General features: G+C 39.2%; 2 protein-coding genes across 3 annotated transcripts; one reads left to right on the top strand and one right to left on the bottom strand.

The window, feature by feature from the left end:
- The first annotated feature begins 1,009 nt into the window (after positions 1-1,009).
- Positions 1,010-21,042, top strand: METTL9 (methyltransferase 9, His-X-His N1(pi)-histidine). Its single transcript, XM_062634174.1, has 5 exons — positions 1,010-1,324; positions 5,643-5,833; positions 8,181-8,390; positions 9,516-9,700; positions 20,314-21,042. Exons 1-5 carry the CDS (start codon positions 1,151-1,153, stop codon positions 20,517-20,519), a joined length of 966 nt encoding a protein of 321 aa, XP_062490158.1. The 5' UTR covers positions 1,010-1,150; the 3' UTR covers positions 20,520-21,042.
- IGSF6 (immunoglobulin superfamily member 6) lies at positions 13,007-19,569 on the bottom strand. Of its 2 annotated transcripts, XM_062634183.1 has the most exons (6): positions 19,414-19,569; positions 17,488-17,838; positions 16,429-16,538; positions 15,270-15,326; positions 14,560-14,643; positions 13,007-13,459 (listed from the first exon to the last, which is right to left on the bottom strand). In XM_062634183.1, the coding sequence occupies exons 1-6, from the start codon at positions 19,499-19,501 to the stop codon at positions 13,421-13,423; spliced, it is 729 nt and encodes a 242-aa protein (XP_062490167.1). In that variant the 5' UTR covers positions 19,502-19,569; the 3' UTR covers positions 13,007-13,420. The 2 variants fall into 2 exon arrangements, with proteins under 2 accessions (XP_062490167.1, XP_062490171.1); XM_062634187.1 differs by lacking the exon at positions 15,270-15,326.
- Positions 21,043-21,314: the final 272 nt, after the last annotated feature.

Raw genomic sequence — 21,314 nt, 5'->3', positions numbered from 1 at the left:
CCCATTGCATCCCCATGCACAGAAACAGGGTGCAGGAGTCTCTCAAGTTCTTGTTCTCTTGCCTACACAATGACTTCTCCTCCCTCTACATGCATATGCCAGTGTCCAGAAAAAATTTCATGGATCAAGGGCCTTAGATCCTAGTGTGCAGTGACCCTTGCTTGTGCTGCTGGAACCAGGCTGTGTTTTGTAAAAACAGCTTTGTAAAACAAAACGTTGCACAAGTTCCACGTGAGCATAAAGTTTACTCTGAGCCACTTCAAAATAGTTACTTAGAGGAAAAACTGAGATGTATGAGGACATTGAGTTTCGTGTATCAAGCAGTTGTGATCTTCCATCTGAAAACACAAGTTCCTTTTGAAGAGCAAACCATGTAATGACCTGATTTATCTTTAAATGCTTATGGTTTGGTTTGGTTTGTTTTTTTTTTTTATGGAATCTCATCACCTCCATGCTTATCGACCTCATGTTCCTCTGTACAGGAAGAACCTGGAGCTGAGGGAAGCCAAGCACAGCTTTGTGCAAAGCCCCACTTCCATCTTTCAGCATTTACTGCTATGCTAGCCAAGAGCTGAACTCGGTCCCAAGGTGTGAACCGTAATTAACGGCTGGTTCTCATTCCAGGGACTCCTCACGGCAGTACCAGGGCAGCTTCCCTCCCGGTTAAGGCCCGGACGGCTTCCCCTCAGCTGCCCTCAACCCCGCCAAGGCCGCTCTGCGCACGCGCAGCACCGGGTGACAGGGCGGTGCCAAGCACGTGCGCTCCTGAGGGACGCGGCGTGAGCCGTGTGGGAGGGGGAGAGGGTCGGCCGCCGCCGGTGACCGGTACATGGGGAAGGAGCGGCGGGAAGGGGCGGTGCGCACAGGCTGCACGGAGCCTGCCCCGCTCCGGGTTGAACGCAGCGCGCCACGGCCCCGCCCGCACTGTGATTGGCGAGAGAAAGGGAGGGAGCGGGTGCGCGCCAGGCCGCGGCGTGTCGCAGCGAAGGCGTCCGGCTGGCCCCCTCTGCCGCGGAGCCGCGCGTTCCGGCCTGAGCGTGTGTGCGGGCCCCGGAGCGGAGCCGCGCCGGGCTGGCTGTGTGCTGCCGGCGCCGCCGCTGCCATGGAAAGGGGAGGCGGTGGCAGCGGGTGATTCCGCGCCCCTTCCCCGATGAGACTGTGGCTGATCTGGCTGGGCTGCTACACCTTGTTCCTGTGGGTGCTGAGGAGGAAGATGTGGGCTGGCCCTGCCAGGTACCTGAGGAGCCCTTTATCCAGGTCCATCTACGTGAATATGATGGGCAGCCACAGCCACCCAGCCCCGGGCGCCAGAGAGAACCACCAGGTACAGCCCCAAGGCAGCTGTTCTTCCCTTCTCGCCTCTCCCCCTCTGCCTGTTCCTGGTGGGGCTGGACGGGGGGGCTCCCGGGCGGGCACGGCGGCCTCCCCCCACCCTCCCGGGGAGCTCCGCTGGGGACAGCGGGAGGGGGGCGTGGAGGGAGTCATCGTCCTCCGGGGCGTCCTAAGGTACCAGCCGCAGCGGGAGCGGCGCGGGAAGAGCGGGGTACCCTCGGGCAGGCTGAGGGGGCACCGGGCCGGGCAACGCCAGACAAAGAGAGGGAACAGCTCGGTCCTGCCGGTGAGAAAGTTGACGTGTGAAATGCGTCCGGGAGCCTGCTGTGAGGAGAGGAGCTGGAGCTGGAGCTGCCGTGGGCTGGGGTGCTCGCCGCGGGGGTTTTTCGGAGCCCGGCGGTAACGGCGGTGTGGGAAGCCAGCGCTGTGTCCCCTTACTCAGGTGAGGCGTCGGGTTGGGTGTCAGGGCTGCCCCTCAGAGATGTAAACAGTCTGCCAGGTGGACTCTGTGAGTGCACTTGAGTGAAGTTTGCAGGTGGTGTTGAATGGGGTGGGTTTGTAATCACAGAGACGCTTTTAATTAATACTAGAGGAAAACAGGAAAAAGTGAGCAAGTGGGAAACTGTGAAGCTCGCGGAGGTCTTGGAACAGTAATAGATGGCAAGCTGGAAATGAGTTTGCAATGTGATATGACTGCAATAAAAGGTTAGTGCTATACTTGAGCAGCACAGGCACGTGTATCAGTACTTTGTGGGAAATGAGGGGCTATACCCTTGCAGTGCAAAATTGCATTTGTAATATGTTCGGATCTGCACTATATTTTACCAAAATGCTGCTGAAAATCTGGCAGGTATTCAGAATGGCTAATAAAACCTCTCAGTGTTGAAGGAATATACTAACTTATTCTAAGTAAAATATACAGAGCTGAGCTAATGAAGATGATGTAGCGTAAATACTTGAAGACTGCTTCTAAGGTAGAACATAATTATGCACTGTAATTCTCCAAGCTCATCTGTTACTGAAGTGTCTAGTGCTCTGGGTGGGCACTGACACCCAGAATCTTGCTACGGAGTGAATGTATTGGGTTTAATGAATATGGTTTGCAGTTTGGATCACTCGGTGCATAAGTACAAAGAGAAGCAGAATTCAGGTTTACAGAAAAAAACTTCCTTCTGGTGAACAAAGAAAACCTGAAAGTCTTTGTGTTGTGAAAAATTGTACTAGAAAGACAAAGCCAAGGAAATGTGTTACGGAGATGATTATGTCATCTGCTGGTAGATGGTCTGCATTGAATAATTTCAATTTTTCATTTATTGGATCTAGATTTTAAACATAAAGTATGTATTATTTAGGAAGTTTAATAAGATTTATGGTTACAGAGTTTGTGGGGTTACTCATAAGTAAGGATTGCTTGTTGAGGCCCCAGGTACTTTGACTGCAGTTTTACTGACTTCATTAGTTTTATGTAAATTATCTAAAAGAACATTTTCTTCCTTTCACTAATGCTAGGCACGAGTCGTCAATAATTATAATTTTTACTGTAAACAAGGTCTTAACATATCTTTTCAGATTTTTGTGCTGTAGTTTTTCTGCTGTTGTGCTGCAAGATGTTCATTCCTGTCATGAAACTTGTGTCCTGAAAAGGGCTCTTCATGTATTGTACATGAAGAAAAACAAAAGTAGTTCCTGTTCTGAAAAAGTGATTCCAGAATTAAGGTGTTTTTCACCAGTTTTGTCATTTGAAATTTGGATTGTTTTTATCCTGTGTTGCCTTTGGTTTGTTTTGCTTGGTTTTGTTGTTTGGTGATTTTTTTTTTTCCCCTTCTGTAATTTGCTATCATTTCTGTTATTTACTAGTGTTATCTAGGTAGTTGCCAGTAAACCTTATTGGCAAGATTAACCATGTGGAAGAAATTAGAGGAGTTCTATGAACAATTCCTCATTTCTGGAAACAAATTTCTCACAGTTGTTACCATCATCATTCTGCCAGTAGTTATGTCAATATATATCAATATTTAGAAGTCTTAAAGACGAGAACTGTAGGACTGTTGATTTCCATGGCCAGATGCTGGAACTACAGGTGACAGTTGAGTGCAGAACCAAGGTGTATGAGCTGAGGTACAGTGTATATGGCATCATATTGCTTATGGAACAAAGCCTGTGTTTCCCAAAGCTTCGATAATTGGATACTTTTTTTCTGGATTGAAAATGGCAACACATGGAAAAAGGCATCTGAGCCGCTCTAGACATGTCCAGTCTGGATAAATGAACCAGACACACAGCCCAGCCTGCTCATTGGGTTTGTTCACTTCTGCCAGGCTCCTGAAATTGGCTTCTGAAGATGGATGGACAAAGTACACAGGCTGCTGCTTTAGTGGTTTTTCACAACTCACTAGGGATTCCTTTTGGGAATCACTCGACTATGCTGATTCATTTAACTAGCACTGTGCTGCAGTGAGAAAAGACCTAAACTGGTAAATTGGCAGTCTCGGGGCTCTCTGTGCCATGCTCCATCATGTGGCACAAACTTGCTCAAGATCTGGTTTTTAGACGAAAGAATCATGTACTTCTGCTGCCTGCAAGTGTGTTTGAAAGTACAGTTAAGAGCCTGATTCTGCTGGAAATGTGCCCATTACACAAGTGGTTTTCAAAGTAAACCTGAGCCGGCTTATATTTGCTCCTTGGCTGGAGGCTCTTGACATCCCTTGCTGCTTTGGGTCAGTGTTTGATGGAACCCCTGTTTATGAATCTGGCATAATGATCTTCATGCAGCTGTCTGCTCCCCTCTGCTTGCTGGCACTATTATTGTGAAGCAGCAGGATGCTGGAATAAGAATCTTGTCTCATTATTATTTATTTTACAGTAGAGCCTGGAAGTCTCATTGTGCTGAACACTGTATAAACATGCACTAAGTGACTGTTCCAGCAAGGTACAACAGATGTGAAGGGATCAGGATATGAGCACACCTTTTGCATTATATGGCTATAGATACAATCTTAGATGTTAAGACATTGGGGAGTTACCCCAGCTGACCATTTGCTGTCCTTCCACGTGCATTTTTACAAGATTCTGTTAAAACTCTCACAATCTCTTTAAGATACTTATAACTCTCTATCTGCACAATAAACATATGCAGCCAGATTAAGGAACATTATTGCAAGAAGTAAGGGGGAAGATAAGAGAGTGTTAGCTGGGGGGAATAACTCTTGATACTAGAAAACAGGCACAATGACATTAGAGATTCTTGCAGGGCCGACAATAACTGCTTAAGTGTAGGAGAGTGAAAAATAAGAGCAACCTTCTGAATTAAAATTATATTTAAAGGGTTTTTTTGTAACTTCTGCATATTGAGCGGAGGGGTTTTTAGCTTGGCATTGCACCCTAGCAGTGAATAACTTTTGGAAGTTTATTGTCAGTGCTGACGTTCTAGAATGCTGCAGCATTACAGGTATTTGCTGGAGGTGCAGAAGGTGGCCATGAGAGTCCTAAAATTTCAGGATTTATGTTTGCCTTGTTTTGCACAGGGTTCTTTTTTCTGCATTTAAGTAATGTAAAACAGCTTTTAAAGGAGTTCAGGTATGCCTTACATGGGGATAGTAAAATAGTAGAATATTTTACGTTTTATTACTTTCCCAAATAGAAAATCATTGACCCATTCTACCTTGGGCTTTAGATTTTACCAATATGAAGTGTAGAAGTGCCTTTCAGCTGGTACTGATGAATTCCTACATGTGGGAAACTGCTCCTGTTTTTTAGTAGAGATGCTGGGAGGCAGCAGGTCATAGACATAATGACCTGCCCTTTGGTACTGGTAAGTGAAGAAACATAGTTCACATAGGTAAGCTCTGCTCAAAAGTATTGATTGGATTCTCTATCTCCTTTCCTGGAAAAATACTGCAAATGCACTTGCTGATTGGGTTTCAGGGGATGCCTAGGGAAAATGTGAGAATGAGTGGGAAGATAGAAAATAATGTTATCCCACTTAATACTATTTTGTCAGTGTGGTGAGGTTGCATAGAGGACCTGCATATGCCTCCTGGGGAATTTACTTTGTAGAATTCCTCAAAGTGCAGGGTAATAATTAAGACAAAAACTAAAAGTATTATTTCTTAGAAAGCAATTGGCCCTTACTTGATTACAGTTCAAATCTAAGTGAAATTAATCCTGAAGCTTGTTGAAAAGTCTGTAGGAAAACCTCAATTTTTATGTTTACAGAAATTGATAACAGCCTTTTCTGTATTCAGTTTGTTTTAAGTACTTCTGGTTTTATATTGCTGAATTTTTTAATGATCCTTTATTTCTTTCTCTAGTGGTATGTCTGCAACACAGAACAGTTGTCTGAATCCCTTCAGCCTATTTTTGTCCAGAGTTACCTTGACCAAGGAACACAAATCTTCTTAAACAACAGCATTGAGAAATCAGGCTGGCTGTTTATTCAGCTCTATCACTCTTTTGTGTCCTCAATTTTTAGCCTCTTTATGTCTAGAACATCTATCAATGGGTAAGTGAAAAGTCAATCTTAGATAACATAAATACAGTTTGGATTTAGAGTTTTCAAGTGTTCAGCCATACCCCTTGTCTGTCAGCTTTTAAATTTGTAGTTTTCCCTTTGCTAGTCTAACAGATCTGAAATTCCCTACTGTGCTCTTTGTGCCCAGCCCTCTTAACTGAAGAACACCATTTCCTGTATGGGAGGACAGAGGAGGTAATTGCAATTAATAAGAGACACCTGGAGAACTCTAATTGTATTTTATAACAATTATATTAATTTCCTTCTGAATAACAGTGTTCTCTTTGTGTTTCTTCCCTCTGTTTTCTCCCTGCCCAAAAACTTGCCCTTTACCTACAGCAATATCTGTATCAGTTATTGTTGTGATTGTCCTTGTTGAAGCTGGCTGTACTCAATTCTGTATTGCATCTAAAACTATTTCTACCATAGAGTGTTCACCCCCACTGCACACAGAGGCAGATCACTAAATAGTGTGGAAGTGTGACGTGGTTTAGTGTGTGGTATCCCTGTCCGCGGCACGGGGGTTGGAACTAGATAACCTTAAGGTCCTTTCCAACCCTAACTATTCTATGATTCTATGAAGTTGGCTGGTAACACAAATTTGGAGCAGAGTTCTGTCTTACTCTGTAACACTTAATTTCACCTCCACTTGTCTGTTAGCTGTACTTGAAGAGGTAACTTCTGACACAGCATGTTTGACTGGTGAAACATTAGGAATGCAGGGAAAGAGTTTATAAAACACTATTTTCGTGGTCTTACTGCATCTCCCTCTTGTGTGGCTGCAGTGGGTGGTAGCAGATTGCAAGGACTTCAGTATTTTTTCCAAAAGAGTCAGTGCCTTGTTTTGCTCGTCACCCCGTTCAGACATATTTTTAACAGCTTGTCAGTTTTGACCTTATGAAGAATGCATTTTGTTACATCTACCTGATTTTTCCACCATCCCCATCTCTGCGTCTAGTACATGCTTCTGTACAGTCCGAGTATAGTAGCTGCCTACCAAGGCTAGAAAAATAATCTTTTCCCTTATTTTCTAACCAGATGACTTGATGAGCTTCCCTGTGGTGTTCTTAGTTACTTGTAGCTTTATATAAAGGTTTCTTTGGTCTCCTCTTCTTCCTTTCTCTTCCTCTTTTCTTTTTTTTTTTCTTTTTTTTCAAAGGCCCTCCAGTGCTTTGAATACCACCTCATCGTGCTGTTAGGAATAATAGCTATGAGCCAATTACCAGTGTGGACTGACTCAAGTGTACTGCAAGGGGGCTCTACTTAAATTGTCTGTGTTCTGTTTACTTTTATACATTTATTATCCTGCTTTAGTTTCTTCTGCATGACTTTGTATACTCTATCCTTTTTGTTTGTTTGTTTCTTTGTGCTTCAATACAGTCAGTCTTTCCTTGGCCCCCTCCTTTTCATGTATTTTTATTGTCTGATTATTTTTATCTTTGTTTACCATTTTTTCCCCCCTTGGACAGAAAAGATTTATGTTCATTGTCTTTGTTTAACCTGCTATCCAAGGTGTTTGTCTACTTTTAGACTATTACTGACTGGTTCTTTTTCTTCTGCTTATTTTCTTAACTGTTTCATCTTCTGAATTCTGTTATGACAGCTGAAATCTGTCAGTGTGTAGTCTTCAAACAGTTACAGGCAGGTATGTCATTGACTTGAGCTATAAGGAATCCAACTGTCACTTCTACCCAATTCCTTAATGAGTTCCCCATTTTCTGTTCCACAGCTCTTCGTGTTGAATGCAGGATCTGCAGACAGCAGCAAAAGCCATTGTAACATACAATTAAAAAAAAAATACACCCTTTTGTTACCCCAGCAGCGTTAGCTCCGTCCCTTCTTTAAATCTGTTTCCTGGCTTCTCTCCTAGTTACATATCCTATTCCTCATTCATTGTGCCCACTTCTGTGTTGCAGCCATTTTATTTCCTGTTATTTCATTTATTATTATTATTATTATTTTCCTAAGGTAGGTGGCAGAGATCCAAATCTGCAAACATGACAAATAAGGTCCAGCCTTTATCTTTTCCACTCTTTCTCCCCTCCTCCTTTTTTTTTTCTTCTAATGTGATCGTTTTCTCAAGCTGCACCCCGTGAACTCTTCCTCACCTAATCAAATTCCTTCTGAAGTGTTAACTACTGTAACTGCATGTGGCTATGTATTTGATCTCTGACAAGTGCAAGGCAAGTTGAACTGGATTTATAATTTATCTGAGCAGTGACCTTGCCTACTACAATGTATGTAACTGGTTGCTGCCAAAGCACATTCTAAATTACTTCATTGTTCTTCCTGTTAAAAGTTCCTACAAAATGGGTCATTTCTTGTTTTTACATTTCAGGCTGCTGGGAAGGGGCTCAATGTTTGTGTTTTCTCCAGAACAATTTCAAAGACTGCTTAAAATAAATCCAGAATGGAAATCCCACAGGCTTCTTGATTTAGGGGCTGGGGATGGAGAAGTCACTAAAGTCATGAGTCCTCATTTTGAAGAAATCTATGCCACTGAATTGTCTGAAACAATGATATGGCAGCTTCAGAAGAAGAAATACAGGTATTGTAATGAATACTTCCTACATCCTTTTTATTGGACATTACATCAGAGTAATCTATTTGTAGTATTTAATGAATATTCACACTATTTTCAGACAATTCCTGTGTTGCTTAATCTTTATGGAAAAGTTTAACCTGTCCAAAAGCAGGAAAACAAACACATCTGATGTTCCTTCTTATCAGGGCTTTTGTTACACAGAAGTTCCCTGCAATTACTTTAGACTATGATTCTAAGAGAAAATAGGCAGCAACCATTTTGAAGTCTCTTTCTTCATAGCTTGCATAAATTGCTTTAATCAAGGGAGTCAGGAAGATGAAAATCAGGCAAACCAGCCTAAGTGAACAGTCCAGAATTGGAAAAGGAAGACAGGTACTGCAGAGAAAGCAAACTAATTTTGATAATAGGGATACCTCAGTAATCTCTGTCTATTTAGTCCTAAAATGTAGACATCTATGTAAAGATCCTTTTATTCTTGCTCTGCTTAGCTCCTGCTGTTAGATGGAATAACATTTAGTAACTAAACCGTGGGCACTTCCAGAACTTTGTTCATGCATTCATCACAGCTCCTGCAGGTTTTTGCAGACAGCAGATTCAGTCTTGTTGAGTAATGACTAGTATTTCAGACACTTTATCCCTAGACTTCAACCCAAAGAATGAAGGAACTGGATTTCTTTTCTTTAACCTGTTTTTTGAGAGGAAACATAATGGCTAATTTCCAGTCTGGGTTTTCACGCTGGCAAAGCAGAGTGGATAGACTGTAGCAAGCCATTCATCATATTTCAGCATTGTTGTTTCTTGAGAAGTTATTTTCAGTTTTATTCTAGGACAGCACTTTTTTTTTTTTCTTCCTTCTAATACCTGGGGTTTTGGGTTTTGTTTCCTTTATTGCCTGGTGGTTGTAAGGCGATACACAGGTTCTTACGGCTATATATGTAACCATGCCCACTTTTGTTGATTTAGTTTTCTTTTCTGAGAGACCAGAAGCATCGTATCTGTCTCTTCACATTGCCTAGGTGGCTGACCTTACCTGCACTGTAAACACATTCATAGGGAATTTTTGTGTTCAGTGGCTCTCTTTGAACTCAACTTGTGTTTGTTTAACAGACTGTATCTTTCTCCTTATAGAGTGCTTGGTATAAATGAATGGCAAAACACAGGATTTCAGTATGATGTCATCAGCTGTTTGAATTTGCTGGATCGCTGTGATCAACCACTGACTGTATTAAAAGATATTAGAAGTGTACTGGAGCCAACTAGAGGCAGAGTCATTCTAGCATTAGTTCTGCCATTTCACCCATATGTGGAAAATGGTAAGTGCACAGATTAATAGCTATTTAGGCAGGTAAAGAAAACATTTGTAGGTTACTGTATCCCAAATTAAATGCTTAATTGGCATGTTTGTATTTGTTTTTTACAAATAACTTGTACAGGGCACATTCAGAAGTAAATCATAGGTAAATAGGACATATGATGTAAGCTGTTTTATTAATTCCCAAACGTACGTTGTTGACACCAACAAAAAGCTCAAATATTGAAGTCACATATCCTGTTCTGTGGGTTGCCACCTTTGAGGTGTGTTGGAGCAACATGGGAAAACAGATCTCTGATTAGAGCCTTCTGCTGCTGCCATATAGGTCACCCCAGTTGTCTGTAGTGACCACCTGAGCAAAGCCATCAGAACTGCCTGTAATGTTGGATAGAGCAGTTCAGGTCAAACTGTTTCAGATGAACTGCACCTAAAAATTCACAGGGAGATAATGTTCACTTTCCAGTATGAGCTCTCAAAGTAGAATACAGACCCCTACTGATACAAAGTATGAAGCACTGTTTATGTTTGTATCAGTAACTGAAATTTAAAATTCAGTGCTAATCCCCCATTATTTCCCCTAGTTGCATTTTGAAGAAATACATGAGAGATTTTTGGGTTAATCTGTCCCTATGATTAAACTTCAAAAGAGAGTGGAAATTCTTTTTTTACATGCCTATGAGTGTGGATTCATGTTGAGGCACCCTAAAGCTGGTTTGAATTCGAGGAGGCTGGTGTTCATCAGTCATCATTGGGATACTGGCTGTCCTTGAGTATTAAGACTTGTCTGCGGATAGGCATGTAGCTCCAGCAAATACACAACTGACAGCCTGAACATTCTGGCAATCAGTGTAATGAAATGTAATAAAAATTAATTTTAAGTGTAAAAAAATTCCCTCAGGTGAAGAATTGCTTAAAATGCAGTGTTTGAGCAAATAATTTTGTAACTGTTCTGAAAAGTAGCATGTCTTAAATGAGATGGGGGAGGTTGACTTATGTGTCTGTACGGTATTTCAAGTGTATTTGATTACAACTTATTGTTCCTATAATGTGGAACAATACAGCTTCCTCTTCTAAAAATTCCTTAAAGTTCCAAATAATAACAGCAGTGTCTTTCTAGTTTTCATTAGCATACTGGAAGCAGGAATTGGGAAACTATTTGAGTGGCTTTTTTGTTTGTGTACCTTCAAAACTATGTGCCATTGTGTTTTGCAATCACTATTGGACTTGACATCTACTTTTCTGCCTGTTGTTGGGTAACCATGTGACAGACCACATGCAATTCTGGTTCAACATGTGGTAGGTGAATTAAGGAAGAAACTACTCTGAAGTCCACTTATATTGCTCATCATTAATCTCCCACAAGGTACTTGGAGGAGAACAATAATTAAATTTATAAATCCCAAGGGACTAGAAATCTCCTCTGTGATTCTTGAACTCAGTCATTCTTACTTGTTGAAAGTTGAAATCTGTTGTAAGAAGTCTTGTAAACCTAAGTCATAAAAAAGTGGTGGGGGCTTACAGGAGATTAGTCACTTTCCTCAATGCAGCTTTGTTTCCGTAATAAGTTCTGAAACTTAACATACTCAGTTATTGTTTTGCACTATTACGGATATGGACCCCATATAAACTTTAGACAATGCAAATTAACACACACAAAAGTTACTGTCATTTCACTGAAGCTTTCCTACTTATCTATTTAACTGTAGCCTAAAGAAATAATGAACTGCTCGTCTTCATGATAAATAATTGATTTTAGAATTTCATTATTTTCATTTAGCTGTTCTAAAAGATGATGCATTTTAAAAAGTATTAGATATGTACATATGGTTTATATTTGACAAAAATATATACTTGCAACATTCAAAGAGGAGAACATTTAATGGCTCAGGTTCTTGTAGAAGCTAATTAAAACCAGTTTGGACTCGCCTAGAGAAACTTCTGAATTTTAGGTGGGAAACAAATAGAGAAGAGATGAGGCAAGTAAGATGTTTGCTCAGTGTATAGAACAGCTCCTAAAAATGGAGACACAATTTTGATCAAAACAAGATATTTGGGTTATTGCATGTAACGTAATGGGAGGGTGATTTTGGAAACTGTTTATGTGAATAACATAAGACTTGGTTTAAGAGAACAAAGCAAGGTGGAGGAGGAGATTGAAATACATTTCTGTGCTTACCGTTTCTGGAGTTACAGTGACACCTAGAGTCCAGACGAAGTAGCTTAATCATAAATTCTTTCTGGGGTTTTACAGAGTTTTATTTTCAACATAACAAAAAATAATGCAATTTTGCACATGTCTAGATTTGGTAAGTAAGCCAGATGAATCATAAGGTGTTAGGCTAGTCACATAAGAACATCTATTAAATAGAACTTTGTATTTTTAATAGGTGTCCCATAGGGTCATAAAAAATGCATTGTATTTCCTAATACAGACACCTTATTTCTATAAAGCCATTATTAGACAGTATGTGACTAGACTGGTTTAAATTTCTCTAAAATAAAAATGTCAGAGGCTCCATACTTCAGAAGGAGTAAACACTAGCTACCTGTGATTGTGCAGTTTTCCTGTTGAACACATTAATTCCTTGTGATTGCTGACAGGGATAAGAAGACAAAGGTGGATTTTCCATCTTCCTTGCTACTAAATTGAGCTATTAACAGTACTGTGCTAGGTGGACCCTTGTTTTGTCTCCGTTGTTAGTGCTCATCTCACTGAAGTGAGAAATACCATTTCATCTGTTAAACAAAGCTTTGCTTTATTTAAATGGTGATAAAAGATGCAGCTGTTTTTATGTAGGGAGAATGCCTGATACTAAAAGATTGCTTGTTAAAGTGCTGAATTTGTGGATTGGCTACATAGTAACTTCTAAAAGAATAGGTACTTTTAAAAAAATACACTCAATGTACTGCCTTGGGTAGCTAGTCTACTTCTGTGTTCATGCTTGCCTCCATGTTGAACAGGCATGTAAAGGCAAAACTTTGTGCTCCAGGTAATCCTGACTTTGCTTGGTAGGAGTGGAAGATGAGGATTGTCTGTCTAGCAAGTGATTTTTAATACTGCAGGAGCAACCTTCTCACTATGACTGCTACTTTCCTTTCCTAAATAGCCTGGGAAGAAGCTCCTATTCCAGTTGAGCTGTACTATGATATTACATGCATTTATATTGTCTGTTATTTCTGCTTGCCTACCTACAGAATACAGAGGTTTTGCTCTGTTTAAGCTTTTGTTAAGACTCAGTAACTTGTTTTGTAGTTCTGTATATCTGTTATGTCGATAACTGTCACATTAACATGGCTAAAATCAAAATTTCATATGTGAAACAAGTTTATTTTCTGTTGCCGTCAATTATACATCTTTCATAAATGCTCAATTCACATAAAAGGAATACATGTAAACTTACATAAAAAGAAAAAAATGCACAGAATTAAATCTAAACTGAAAAAGGAAACTCAGGAAGGTCAGCAGTTATCTTATGAAGTCTTTTCCCATAGTTCTTATTCTTAAAGAATGGAAAATGGAAGTAAAATATAACATAAATGCACAATGCACTCGGGTTTGGTGACCTGTTTAGAAAATACTCATCAAGAACACTGCCTTGCAAGGTCTCCTGTCTCCTCTCTTTTTAAAGCAAAGGAAGTATGTGAAGAAGCTTAACTTCTTCATCTGTCCCTTCTTCATCTGTGTGAGAAATACTGAAGAAATCTGAACAGCAGCACAGGCTCATCTGTTCTGATAAACAGTGTCATCTTCCAAATCTTCCTAAGGGAAAAATGGAGAAGTATTTTATTATTGCTGTGAACTTTTTACTTTTTAAATAATGCAAAATTTCCTTTTTCAGGGAAACTCCATTACTTTATTGTTTCAGTAAACTCCTTTCTCCCCTCTGTCCAATTGGTTTTGGTCATTTGGCATCTGTGGGATTCAAAGCATGTTTCTCTTCCTCTTGGCTTTTCCTAATCTCCAGAGAGCACAGAGGCAGTAAAATATATCCCTTATTTTCACTATGTTTATATCTGATGCTCAAACCGAGGGCAAGGTCATGTCAGCAGGGACTTGAAGTCTTTAAAGGGGTAATCACAGAGGGAAACAATTGGGGCCAGGTGGAAATAATGAAGTAAAAACGCATAGAGAAGCATGCATTTGTTATATGTTTCTTTTGGCTTCTTCTTGAAGTAGTGGAGCCTTTGGTCAGAATAGGAAAGAATGTATACAATTTCTCAAGAGAAGCAACATTTTCAAGGCAGGATTTTGAAGGCGTTTGTTTGCAAATACACATGACTTCTAAAGTTGGGGTTTGTTTTTTTGTAACTTAACATGGCATGTGCACAATTATGGTCATTATATAAGACATATTGGCATGAATTTGGAATGCTGAAAGAAGTTGTGTGGCTTTACCCACTGATGTTGAATATTTAGTTTAGGCTGTGGATGTTGAAGGAAGGAGAAGTATCTGGAAGAATGTTGTAGAGCTTTTATAACAGCTCTGTAATATTCCTGTCTAGCTACCATTTTTCAAAAATGGGCTCTTAATAGCTCTATGCTTTTCACCAAAAGTCCAGAGGCACTTGTAGAGACCTCTTCTTGGCAAATGCAGATTTATGGAAGCTTCATTTTTTTAAATGTACACACATACATTCTATAAAGTATATGCTATCATATATATATAAATGTATATGTATGATCATTTAGAATGCTTTATAATGTCTTTGTAGTGCAGAATCCTTTTTTTTTTTTTTTTTTTTAGACCTTTATCAACTTTAAAAAGTCCATTTCCAGAGGATATGGAAATAATACACTCTTAAAAAGTACCGGTTCCTCTTTTTCTGCATAAATGTCAGTATTGGTATATAGATACTCACAGGCTGTTGGCAATGCTGGATGTATCTCTGATTTTGAAGTTCCTGGGCAATTGCTTGAAAAATTTTTCGTCCACTGGTGATTTTCTGCAAGTTATTCAAACACTTGAGGTCAGTGCTATGTATGGTTGAGGAAGCATCTTTTTCTACCTTTTATAATTCTGATTTTTCCCCTCTATGTGTCTTTGGGCATCTTACTAAATAACACTTCAAGAACTTACAGTTTGACGGGTAGAAGGGTTATTACATTAATATTGCATCTCTTAACATACATGACTTCTGTAATTGCTATTTAAATGTATGGCTTCTACTTTTTATTCAAGGATACATGGTGATGGAGGTTCTAAATAGATTTGTTTTAAATCCATTAGGACTTACCTGAATGCGGCATTTAAACAAATAATTAATAGCAAAACATGTTACTTTCAGAAGGTTGAACAAAATTTACTTAAAACCTAAAGGAAGCTGTGTACTAGAGGTGGCCTTTACATAAACTGACATCCTGTATCCAACTGTTAAACATAAATGAGTTAAAATTAGTGAAATGTAAATTCATTTACTAGTTTTGTACAAATCTGAAGTAAAGCCTTAACAGCTCTGAATGTTTATTTAACCAAATAATCAATTAATCACAAAATGGATGCCCAATATACTTAAAAAAGGGGGGGGGGAAGCTCTGAATCACAGACAAAGCAAATGAATTGATAACATACACAGTTCTCTGTTCTTTCGTCTTCGTTCCTGCTTTTCTTTAGCAGCTTTGGTTTTAACTAGAGAGAGAGAATAAAGAACAATGAGAGATGCCAGCTGCTAAGGTAGCAGAATAGTTAAAGGTGTTGCTGGTTTACAGTGTCAGACAGTTTGTAGAGACAAGTCCTTAGGTCAGTTTGTACCATTGGAAAATCAGAGACCTTTTCAGCCATGTAAGGCCTTTTTCAGCTTCTGGTAGTAGACGCTGCAAGTAATTTTGCTTTGAGTACAGTGCCTGAAACACTGCCTAGTTCTCAAAAGTAAACCAGTAGCATCACAGATAAGCCTTTTTCAGGGGAAAATAGGTTAGTTAATGTTTCCCACTATACTATTTCATCTAATTTAAAAAACCACAAAACTAAAAAAGTCTGTCCTGTCTTTATTTTTAGACAGTGATCACTGCAGCAAAGAACCATTTTAGCATATCATACCACTTAGGACTGTGAAGTCCTTATTCTCATGTCAAAGTCTCATTATTACGTAAAGATTCCAGTTGTAGTTTTGGGTGTTTGTTTTAACTAAACACTAATTTTCCTCTAGCTTAAAAAAAAAAACCCAAACAACCCCCACAACAATAACTGTATAACTTCTAACCATTCTGATGCATTTGTTTCCTATAAGCATAAAACTTTTTCTAAGTCTCTGATGTGTTTAAATTTTACCAAGGTCTCTCATCCATGTATGAATATGATGTGTGAATAGAATTTCATTAGACAAGTCAGTCTGTGGTCACGAATACTTTGACATTAAATCATTTTAGTGGAAACTAATCCAGAGAGTTGATGAGTTAACAGTGGTAGTTTCTAGTTTTGCTTTTTGAGTGAGCCTCAACAGATAATCTGCAACTTCCTGATTAATACTCTCAGGATAATTTTAACTTCAGGATACCTTTTCTTTTAGACACTTTACTGAAAAAGAAAACTGTGGTTACTAGTGAGAGTACAGGTATGTGCCACGCAGAGTTTGCACATCTGTGAAGCATATGGACTTCAACCAACTGCCTCTTTGAAACTTAATCATGAAAGTTATGGAATCTAGGAATGTCTTTTTATTCTCCTAATGGAGATGATGAAACTGCTTTGTTTTACAAAATGAACAAAATTAGAAAAATCACTTTCCTACCTTGTAGACTAAAAATGTAAATACGGTAGCACTGTATAGAAACAGTAAGGATGAGGTGGTGATCATGAAGATGAAGCCGAGTCTTCTGTTGCTGTGCTGCTTCTCTGCTCCTTTATTAAAAGTGTTAGAATAAAGGACAGTTCTTCTGTTACACATAATTTTCTTCAGTTTCTGCATTTCATCACCCTTCCTCTAAGGAATTAAAAGCCTCTTACACCACTCAATATTTGTCAAGTTCATTTTCAGTCTAAAATACTTAGTGTGATCACTTTTGTTTTGTTTCCCTGAATGTTCGCGAGGACAGTAGAGACTTGCTACTTTTATTATGAGCCCTTCCTTTGGGGTAGACAGAGAATAGAATCCAGTTTTCTGGATATCTGAATAAAATTTACAGGCATTTGTTCAGAAATGCAATTAGAGGAAAGAAGGAATATAGGGAAAATAATCCAGCTATGTTGTTTGTTTTGTTGTTTGGTTTGAGGGTTTTTGATGGGTTTGGTTTTGGGTTGGTTTGGGGTTTGTTTTTTTTTCCATGTTTTAGGCATGGAAAACTGAAATGTAGATAATGAAGTCTCATCGCTTTATTAACTAGAAGGCAGATGATGCAAAAGCTCAGAACTAAGCCTTTTTTCTTAAGCTGGCACAGGGAATTCCCAGTTCTGAGGCCCTGTACTCTGTTGCATGTATTTCCACTAAGTGTCAGTTTCTCTACTTCTCATTTTTCTGTTGTAGTTCCTTTCTGATAGCCATTAAAATTTTTATCTAGGAGGATGTAGAGTATTGTTAGGTAACACAAGTGCAAAACTTCTTTCTTTTATAGAATCCAGGAGTCATTTGCATCGTATGACAACAGTCTAATTAGCATACAAGGTTAAAATACTTATTCTTAGAATCCCTCCATGGTTTTACTGTTAGTATTTTAATACAGTTATGCTACTAGCAGTTTTGTTGGTATTTCCATCTTAAATGCCATTCTTGAAAGTGTAAATGAAGAGAATATTTGGGAAAGCTAATGTATTTCTTTTAAAATGCTTCATTAAGAAGGAATGATCAACTGACCTGCTTTCGTTAGTACTGTTCCATCTCCTGTTTGTTTAGAATGGGGTGAACTTGAATCTGAAAATGCTACTCCACAGATATAGACAGCATTGTCATCTACAGTCAGGTTACTGATTTGAAGTAAAATGTTATTTTCAGATAAATGCACTTTGTACTTCTGCTGATCTATGCATCCTGGAGTACACAAATCCTCATGCTTTTTAGTTAAAAAGCGAAACCACAGAACTTGAGGTGGAAACGAAGAACATCCAAAAGCTGAGAAAGTACATGTTAGGAACACAGTGTGCATGGAGTAGTCAGCTTCCTGAAATTTGGGTTGTGTTACAGTGACTTGGCAGGTATCTGTAGCACCTGTTGAGAATAAACAATGGTGATGTGAGGGACAGTTAAAAAGCAAGGCACAATCTAAAAAGAAGATAAGAGACTTATGGCTCATTTGAGAAAAGGAGGAAAACCAACTGTGTTTCGAACTTGAAAGTTTTCAGGTTGTTTCCAGCAAACTTTTCTTTTAGGTAATCCCTGCAGCTTGACCATATGTTCATTTTAACAGCTTTACCTTGGGGGTAATGCGCTTAGATTTCTGTTTTTCTGACAAAGTGTAGAGAAGAATAATCTTTCTGAAATACCATGAATGTCTCCTTTGGCCCTGGAGAGGACCAAAAGAATTCCTGGTGTAGTTCCCCACCTCAGGTTTAGTCCTGAGTGTTTTGGGGGTTGATGGGTGGTGGGGGGATAGTGTGACATAGCTGTAGATGCTCAGTGCAGTAGTTCTGCAAGGTTTTCTCTCTCTACTGTTCCTATTCCAAGTCAAGTGAGAGAGCCAGTGGCAGGCAGTGGAAATGTCATAGATGCAGTCATTTATAATTTAGCATCTTCATAACATTGATTAGAATTTATAATAGTTCCTAGACATTCTTTCACTTTGTCACACGTATTGACTCTGGGTTTATAAGGATAATAATATTGCTTGTTAGTTCTGATGTTTAAGAATGTGTGCAGAGAAAACAGGAAGGTTAATCAGAGAACAGAATTCTAATAAAGGAACTGAAATGTGAAGTTTAATATGACTGGTCTGGGAGATTTTTTCTAAGTCCTTGAAACCCATAATTTAAATATTGTTTTAGTCTATTTAATTTTACTCGAACAATGGAATTGAGATTACTGCAGTGAAAATGAAAGTAGTTGCTTAACACCATCCTTTTCTACTTCCTAGAAAATAACAAGTTAAGAATAAAAATAAACTGAAGTCTCTTAATCTACTGCTGATACACAATTTATAAGCCTGTTCATGGTGGACAGTCAGCATTGTCCCTTCATAATTTTTCTGCGTGTTTTATGGACCAGATCCAAGCAGATTCAGTGTCTGTGACTTCTGCAGGAATAAAATGAAACTACTTCTGTGGCAGATCACCATCAGAACTGTTCCATAGCAGCTATGGCAATCTGAAGATTGTTGTAGTATGATTTGTTGGTGTACTTTTGCACCCTGTGTGGTGAAAGGCAGTAGCTTATGCTTCTGTAGTTGATCCCCTGCTCTTTTTCCATGTTATTCTGGTGGTCTCAGTGGCTTTGCCGGGCAGAGCTCCATGGCTGCAGTTCATGTAGATGCTGTCTGCTGAGCTCCTCTGGAACAAGCACAGCTGCACTGTAATGCTGACATACTGCTGCTGTGAAGTTCTTTGGAGGGAAGCACAGGAGGATTTGCCCCAGAAATCTTAGGTTACAGGTGCATTTCAGGCTTTTGGAAGTAAAAGCTAACAGTTGTTTAATTTGGCAGTTGTATGAAGATAGCAGAAACTAGCTTGATTCTCAGTAAAACTTTTCACTGCTCTTATTTCATATCTATTTGCAAATCATAACATTTTTCAATCTTGACTAACTGTTGTTACATGGGAAAATATAAGAAGTTAAAAAAAAAAGTCTTACCAGCTCTGTGCAGAATCCATTGTAATGCCAGCATGAGCACGTTTTTTAATCTGTTGAAAGATGCCATTTCTTCTACCTCGCTGGACATAATTCTGCTTGAAGGAAGAGGAACTTAGGAAACATTTGGAGTTGCAGAACCATCTGAATCACAAGATTTAGAACTTCCTGTTTAGAAGGGTGTTTACTGTTGTGTTTAGTGAACTCGTTAAAGGTACAAACCAAATCAGAAAACATTTGTTATTTATGTGTGGCCTTGCTTGGAAAATCAGTGAGTAGTTTTAAATTTTGGACTTCTGAGAGCTGCACCTGTAATCCTTCAGATTATTTCATTGGGTATAACAAATGACAGCACGTTTTCCAGCATGCTGCAAATGTTTGGCTTTGTAATTTCATGTGACCCTAAGCAGTCTTTACCATCTCGGCTAGTAGATGGCCACTGGAGGAACAAAGGTTCTGTAGCCAGCCATTATAATGTGGTGGTCTACAGATGGAAGCTTCACGGCAAGTCATCATTTTCAACTTGTTGGCTCTGTTTACTGTAACTGCGTGAAGACAGCTTTGGCCAGGCGGTGGATATAAAGAATTTTATAATGCTGGAAAGCATCTTCATTAAAAAGCCTGACCATGTCTGCTGAACACCAGTCTTACTAGTGGAAGCTTCTTTTAAGCCAGTCTTGGAATTGCTAGTTAAAAATGTACAAAGGTAATCTTAAAAAGGAGCTGCTTCTGAACAATAGGCAAATCTTGAACTGATCTTGCAACAGCTCCACAAATGGCTTGTCAACCTCCTGTTAGAAGTGGAATTGAATACAATCTGTGGAATATGCTCTGTGTAAGAAAAAATACATCACACAATAAAGTTTTCTTTATCATTTAAACAAACCTGTTTTATTTTCTCAGTAGGTGGCAAGTGGGAAAAACCGTCAGAAGTTTTGGAAATCAAAGGGCACACTTGGGAAGAACAGGTGAATAGCCTGCCAGAAGTTTTCAGTAAAGCTGGTTTTGCCATAGAAGCTTTCACCAGACTGCCATACCTATGTGAAGGTGATATGTATAATGACTACTATGTACTAGATGATGCTGTCTTCGTCCTCAAGCCAGTGTAAGCACGTATGAAGTAAATCTCCAGAAACTTAACCCCAGAAGCAGCCTCTGAAAGAGGAGTTTGATTTACGGTTACTTAAAGGGAGGGAATTTGGGATTGCCGTGCTAAATAAATACCATGTGAGAAGTTTAAAGGCCAAAATACTAATGTATTTCTTTGTAGTGCGATTAGGAGAAAAGTTGTTTTTTAAACAGACTCTTAAGTTGAGTTTGTCTTTTTTTACCAGCTCTTAAATCAACAATGCATTCTGCAATCCAGCAGTAATGAGGGATATTTTTTTATACATACCTGCAACAGGGGTCAGATCCAAACTAAAGCAATAGTTCTGCTAATGATGAAACTGATACAATGCAAACTGTTGTTGAAGAAGTCAAGTGAAATCTGGCAATAAAATTACCCAATCAGTTGAAGCTTTGGTGAATACAAACTGTTGAAATGGCTATTCTTCCATGCTAAGTTACTTCCTTTCTTACTGTCATTCTTCCTGTGTTTTTAATCATGCTAATAAACTTTTTTTGAGATTACTTTTTGCATCAACTTTTGTGTTCATTTTTGTAACCATGGCTGCACTTCTCTGCAGCAGTTGCTCTTTCTGTTGAGAATCCAGCTTTCAGTAGCAGCATAACCTTGTGGGTTTTTTTTAAACAGCATTTAAATACTGTTTAAAAGAATAACAGTCCACAAAATTATGCATCTTTTGTTGCTCTCAAAGCCTCATAAATCTTCATTGCTTTTGCATATGCTATTTTCCAGCTGAAGAGGTGATGGTAGAACTTGCCAAAATTGCACTTTAAAC

This window comes from Pezoporus occidentalis, unplaced genomic scaffold (genome assembly GCF_034315485.1).
Source record: "Pezoporus occidentalis ecotype Australia unplaced genomic scaffold, CSIRO_AGI_Poc_V1 ctg113, whole genome shotgun sequence".
NCBI classification, from domain to species: domain Eukaryota; kingdom Metazoa; phylum Chordata; class Aves; order Psittaciformes; family Psittacidae; genus Pezoporus; species Pezoporus occidentalis.
Note: the sequence above shows the minus strand (reverse complement) of the source record. Positions and strands in the feature narration are given on the sequence as shown.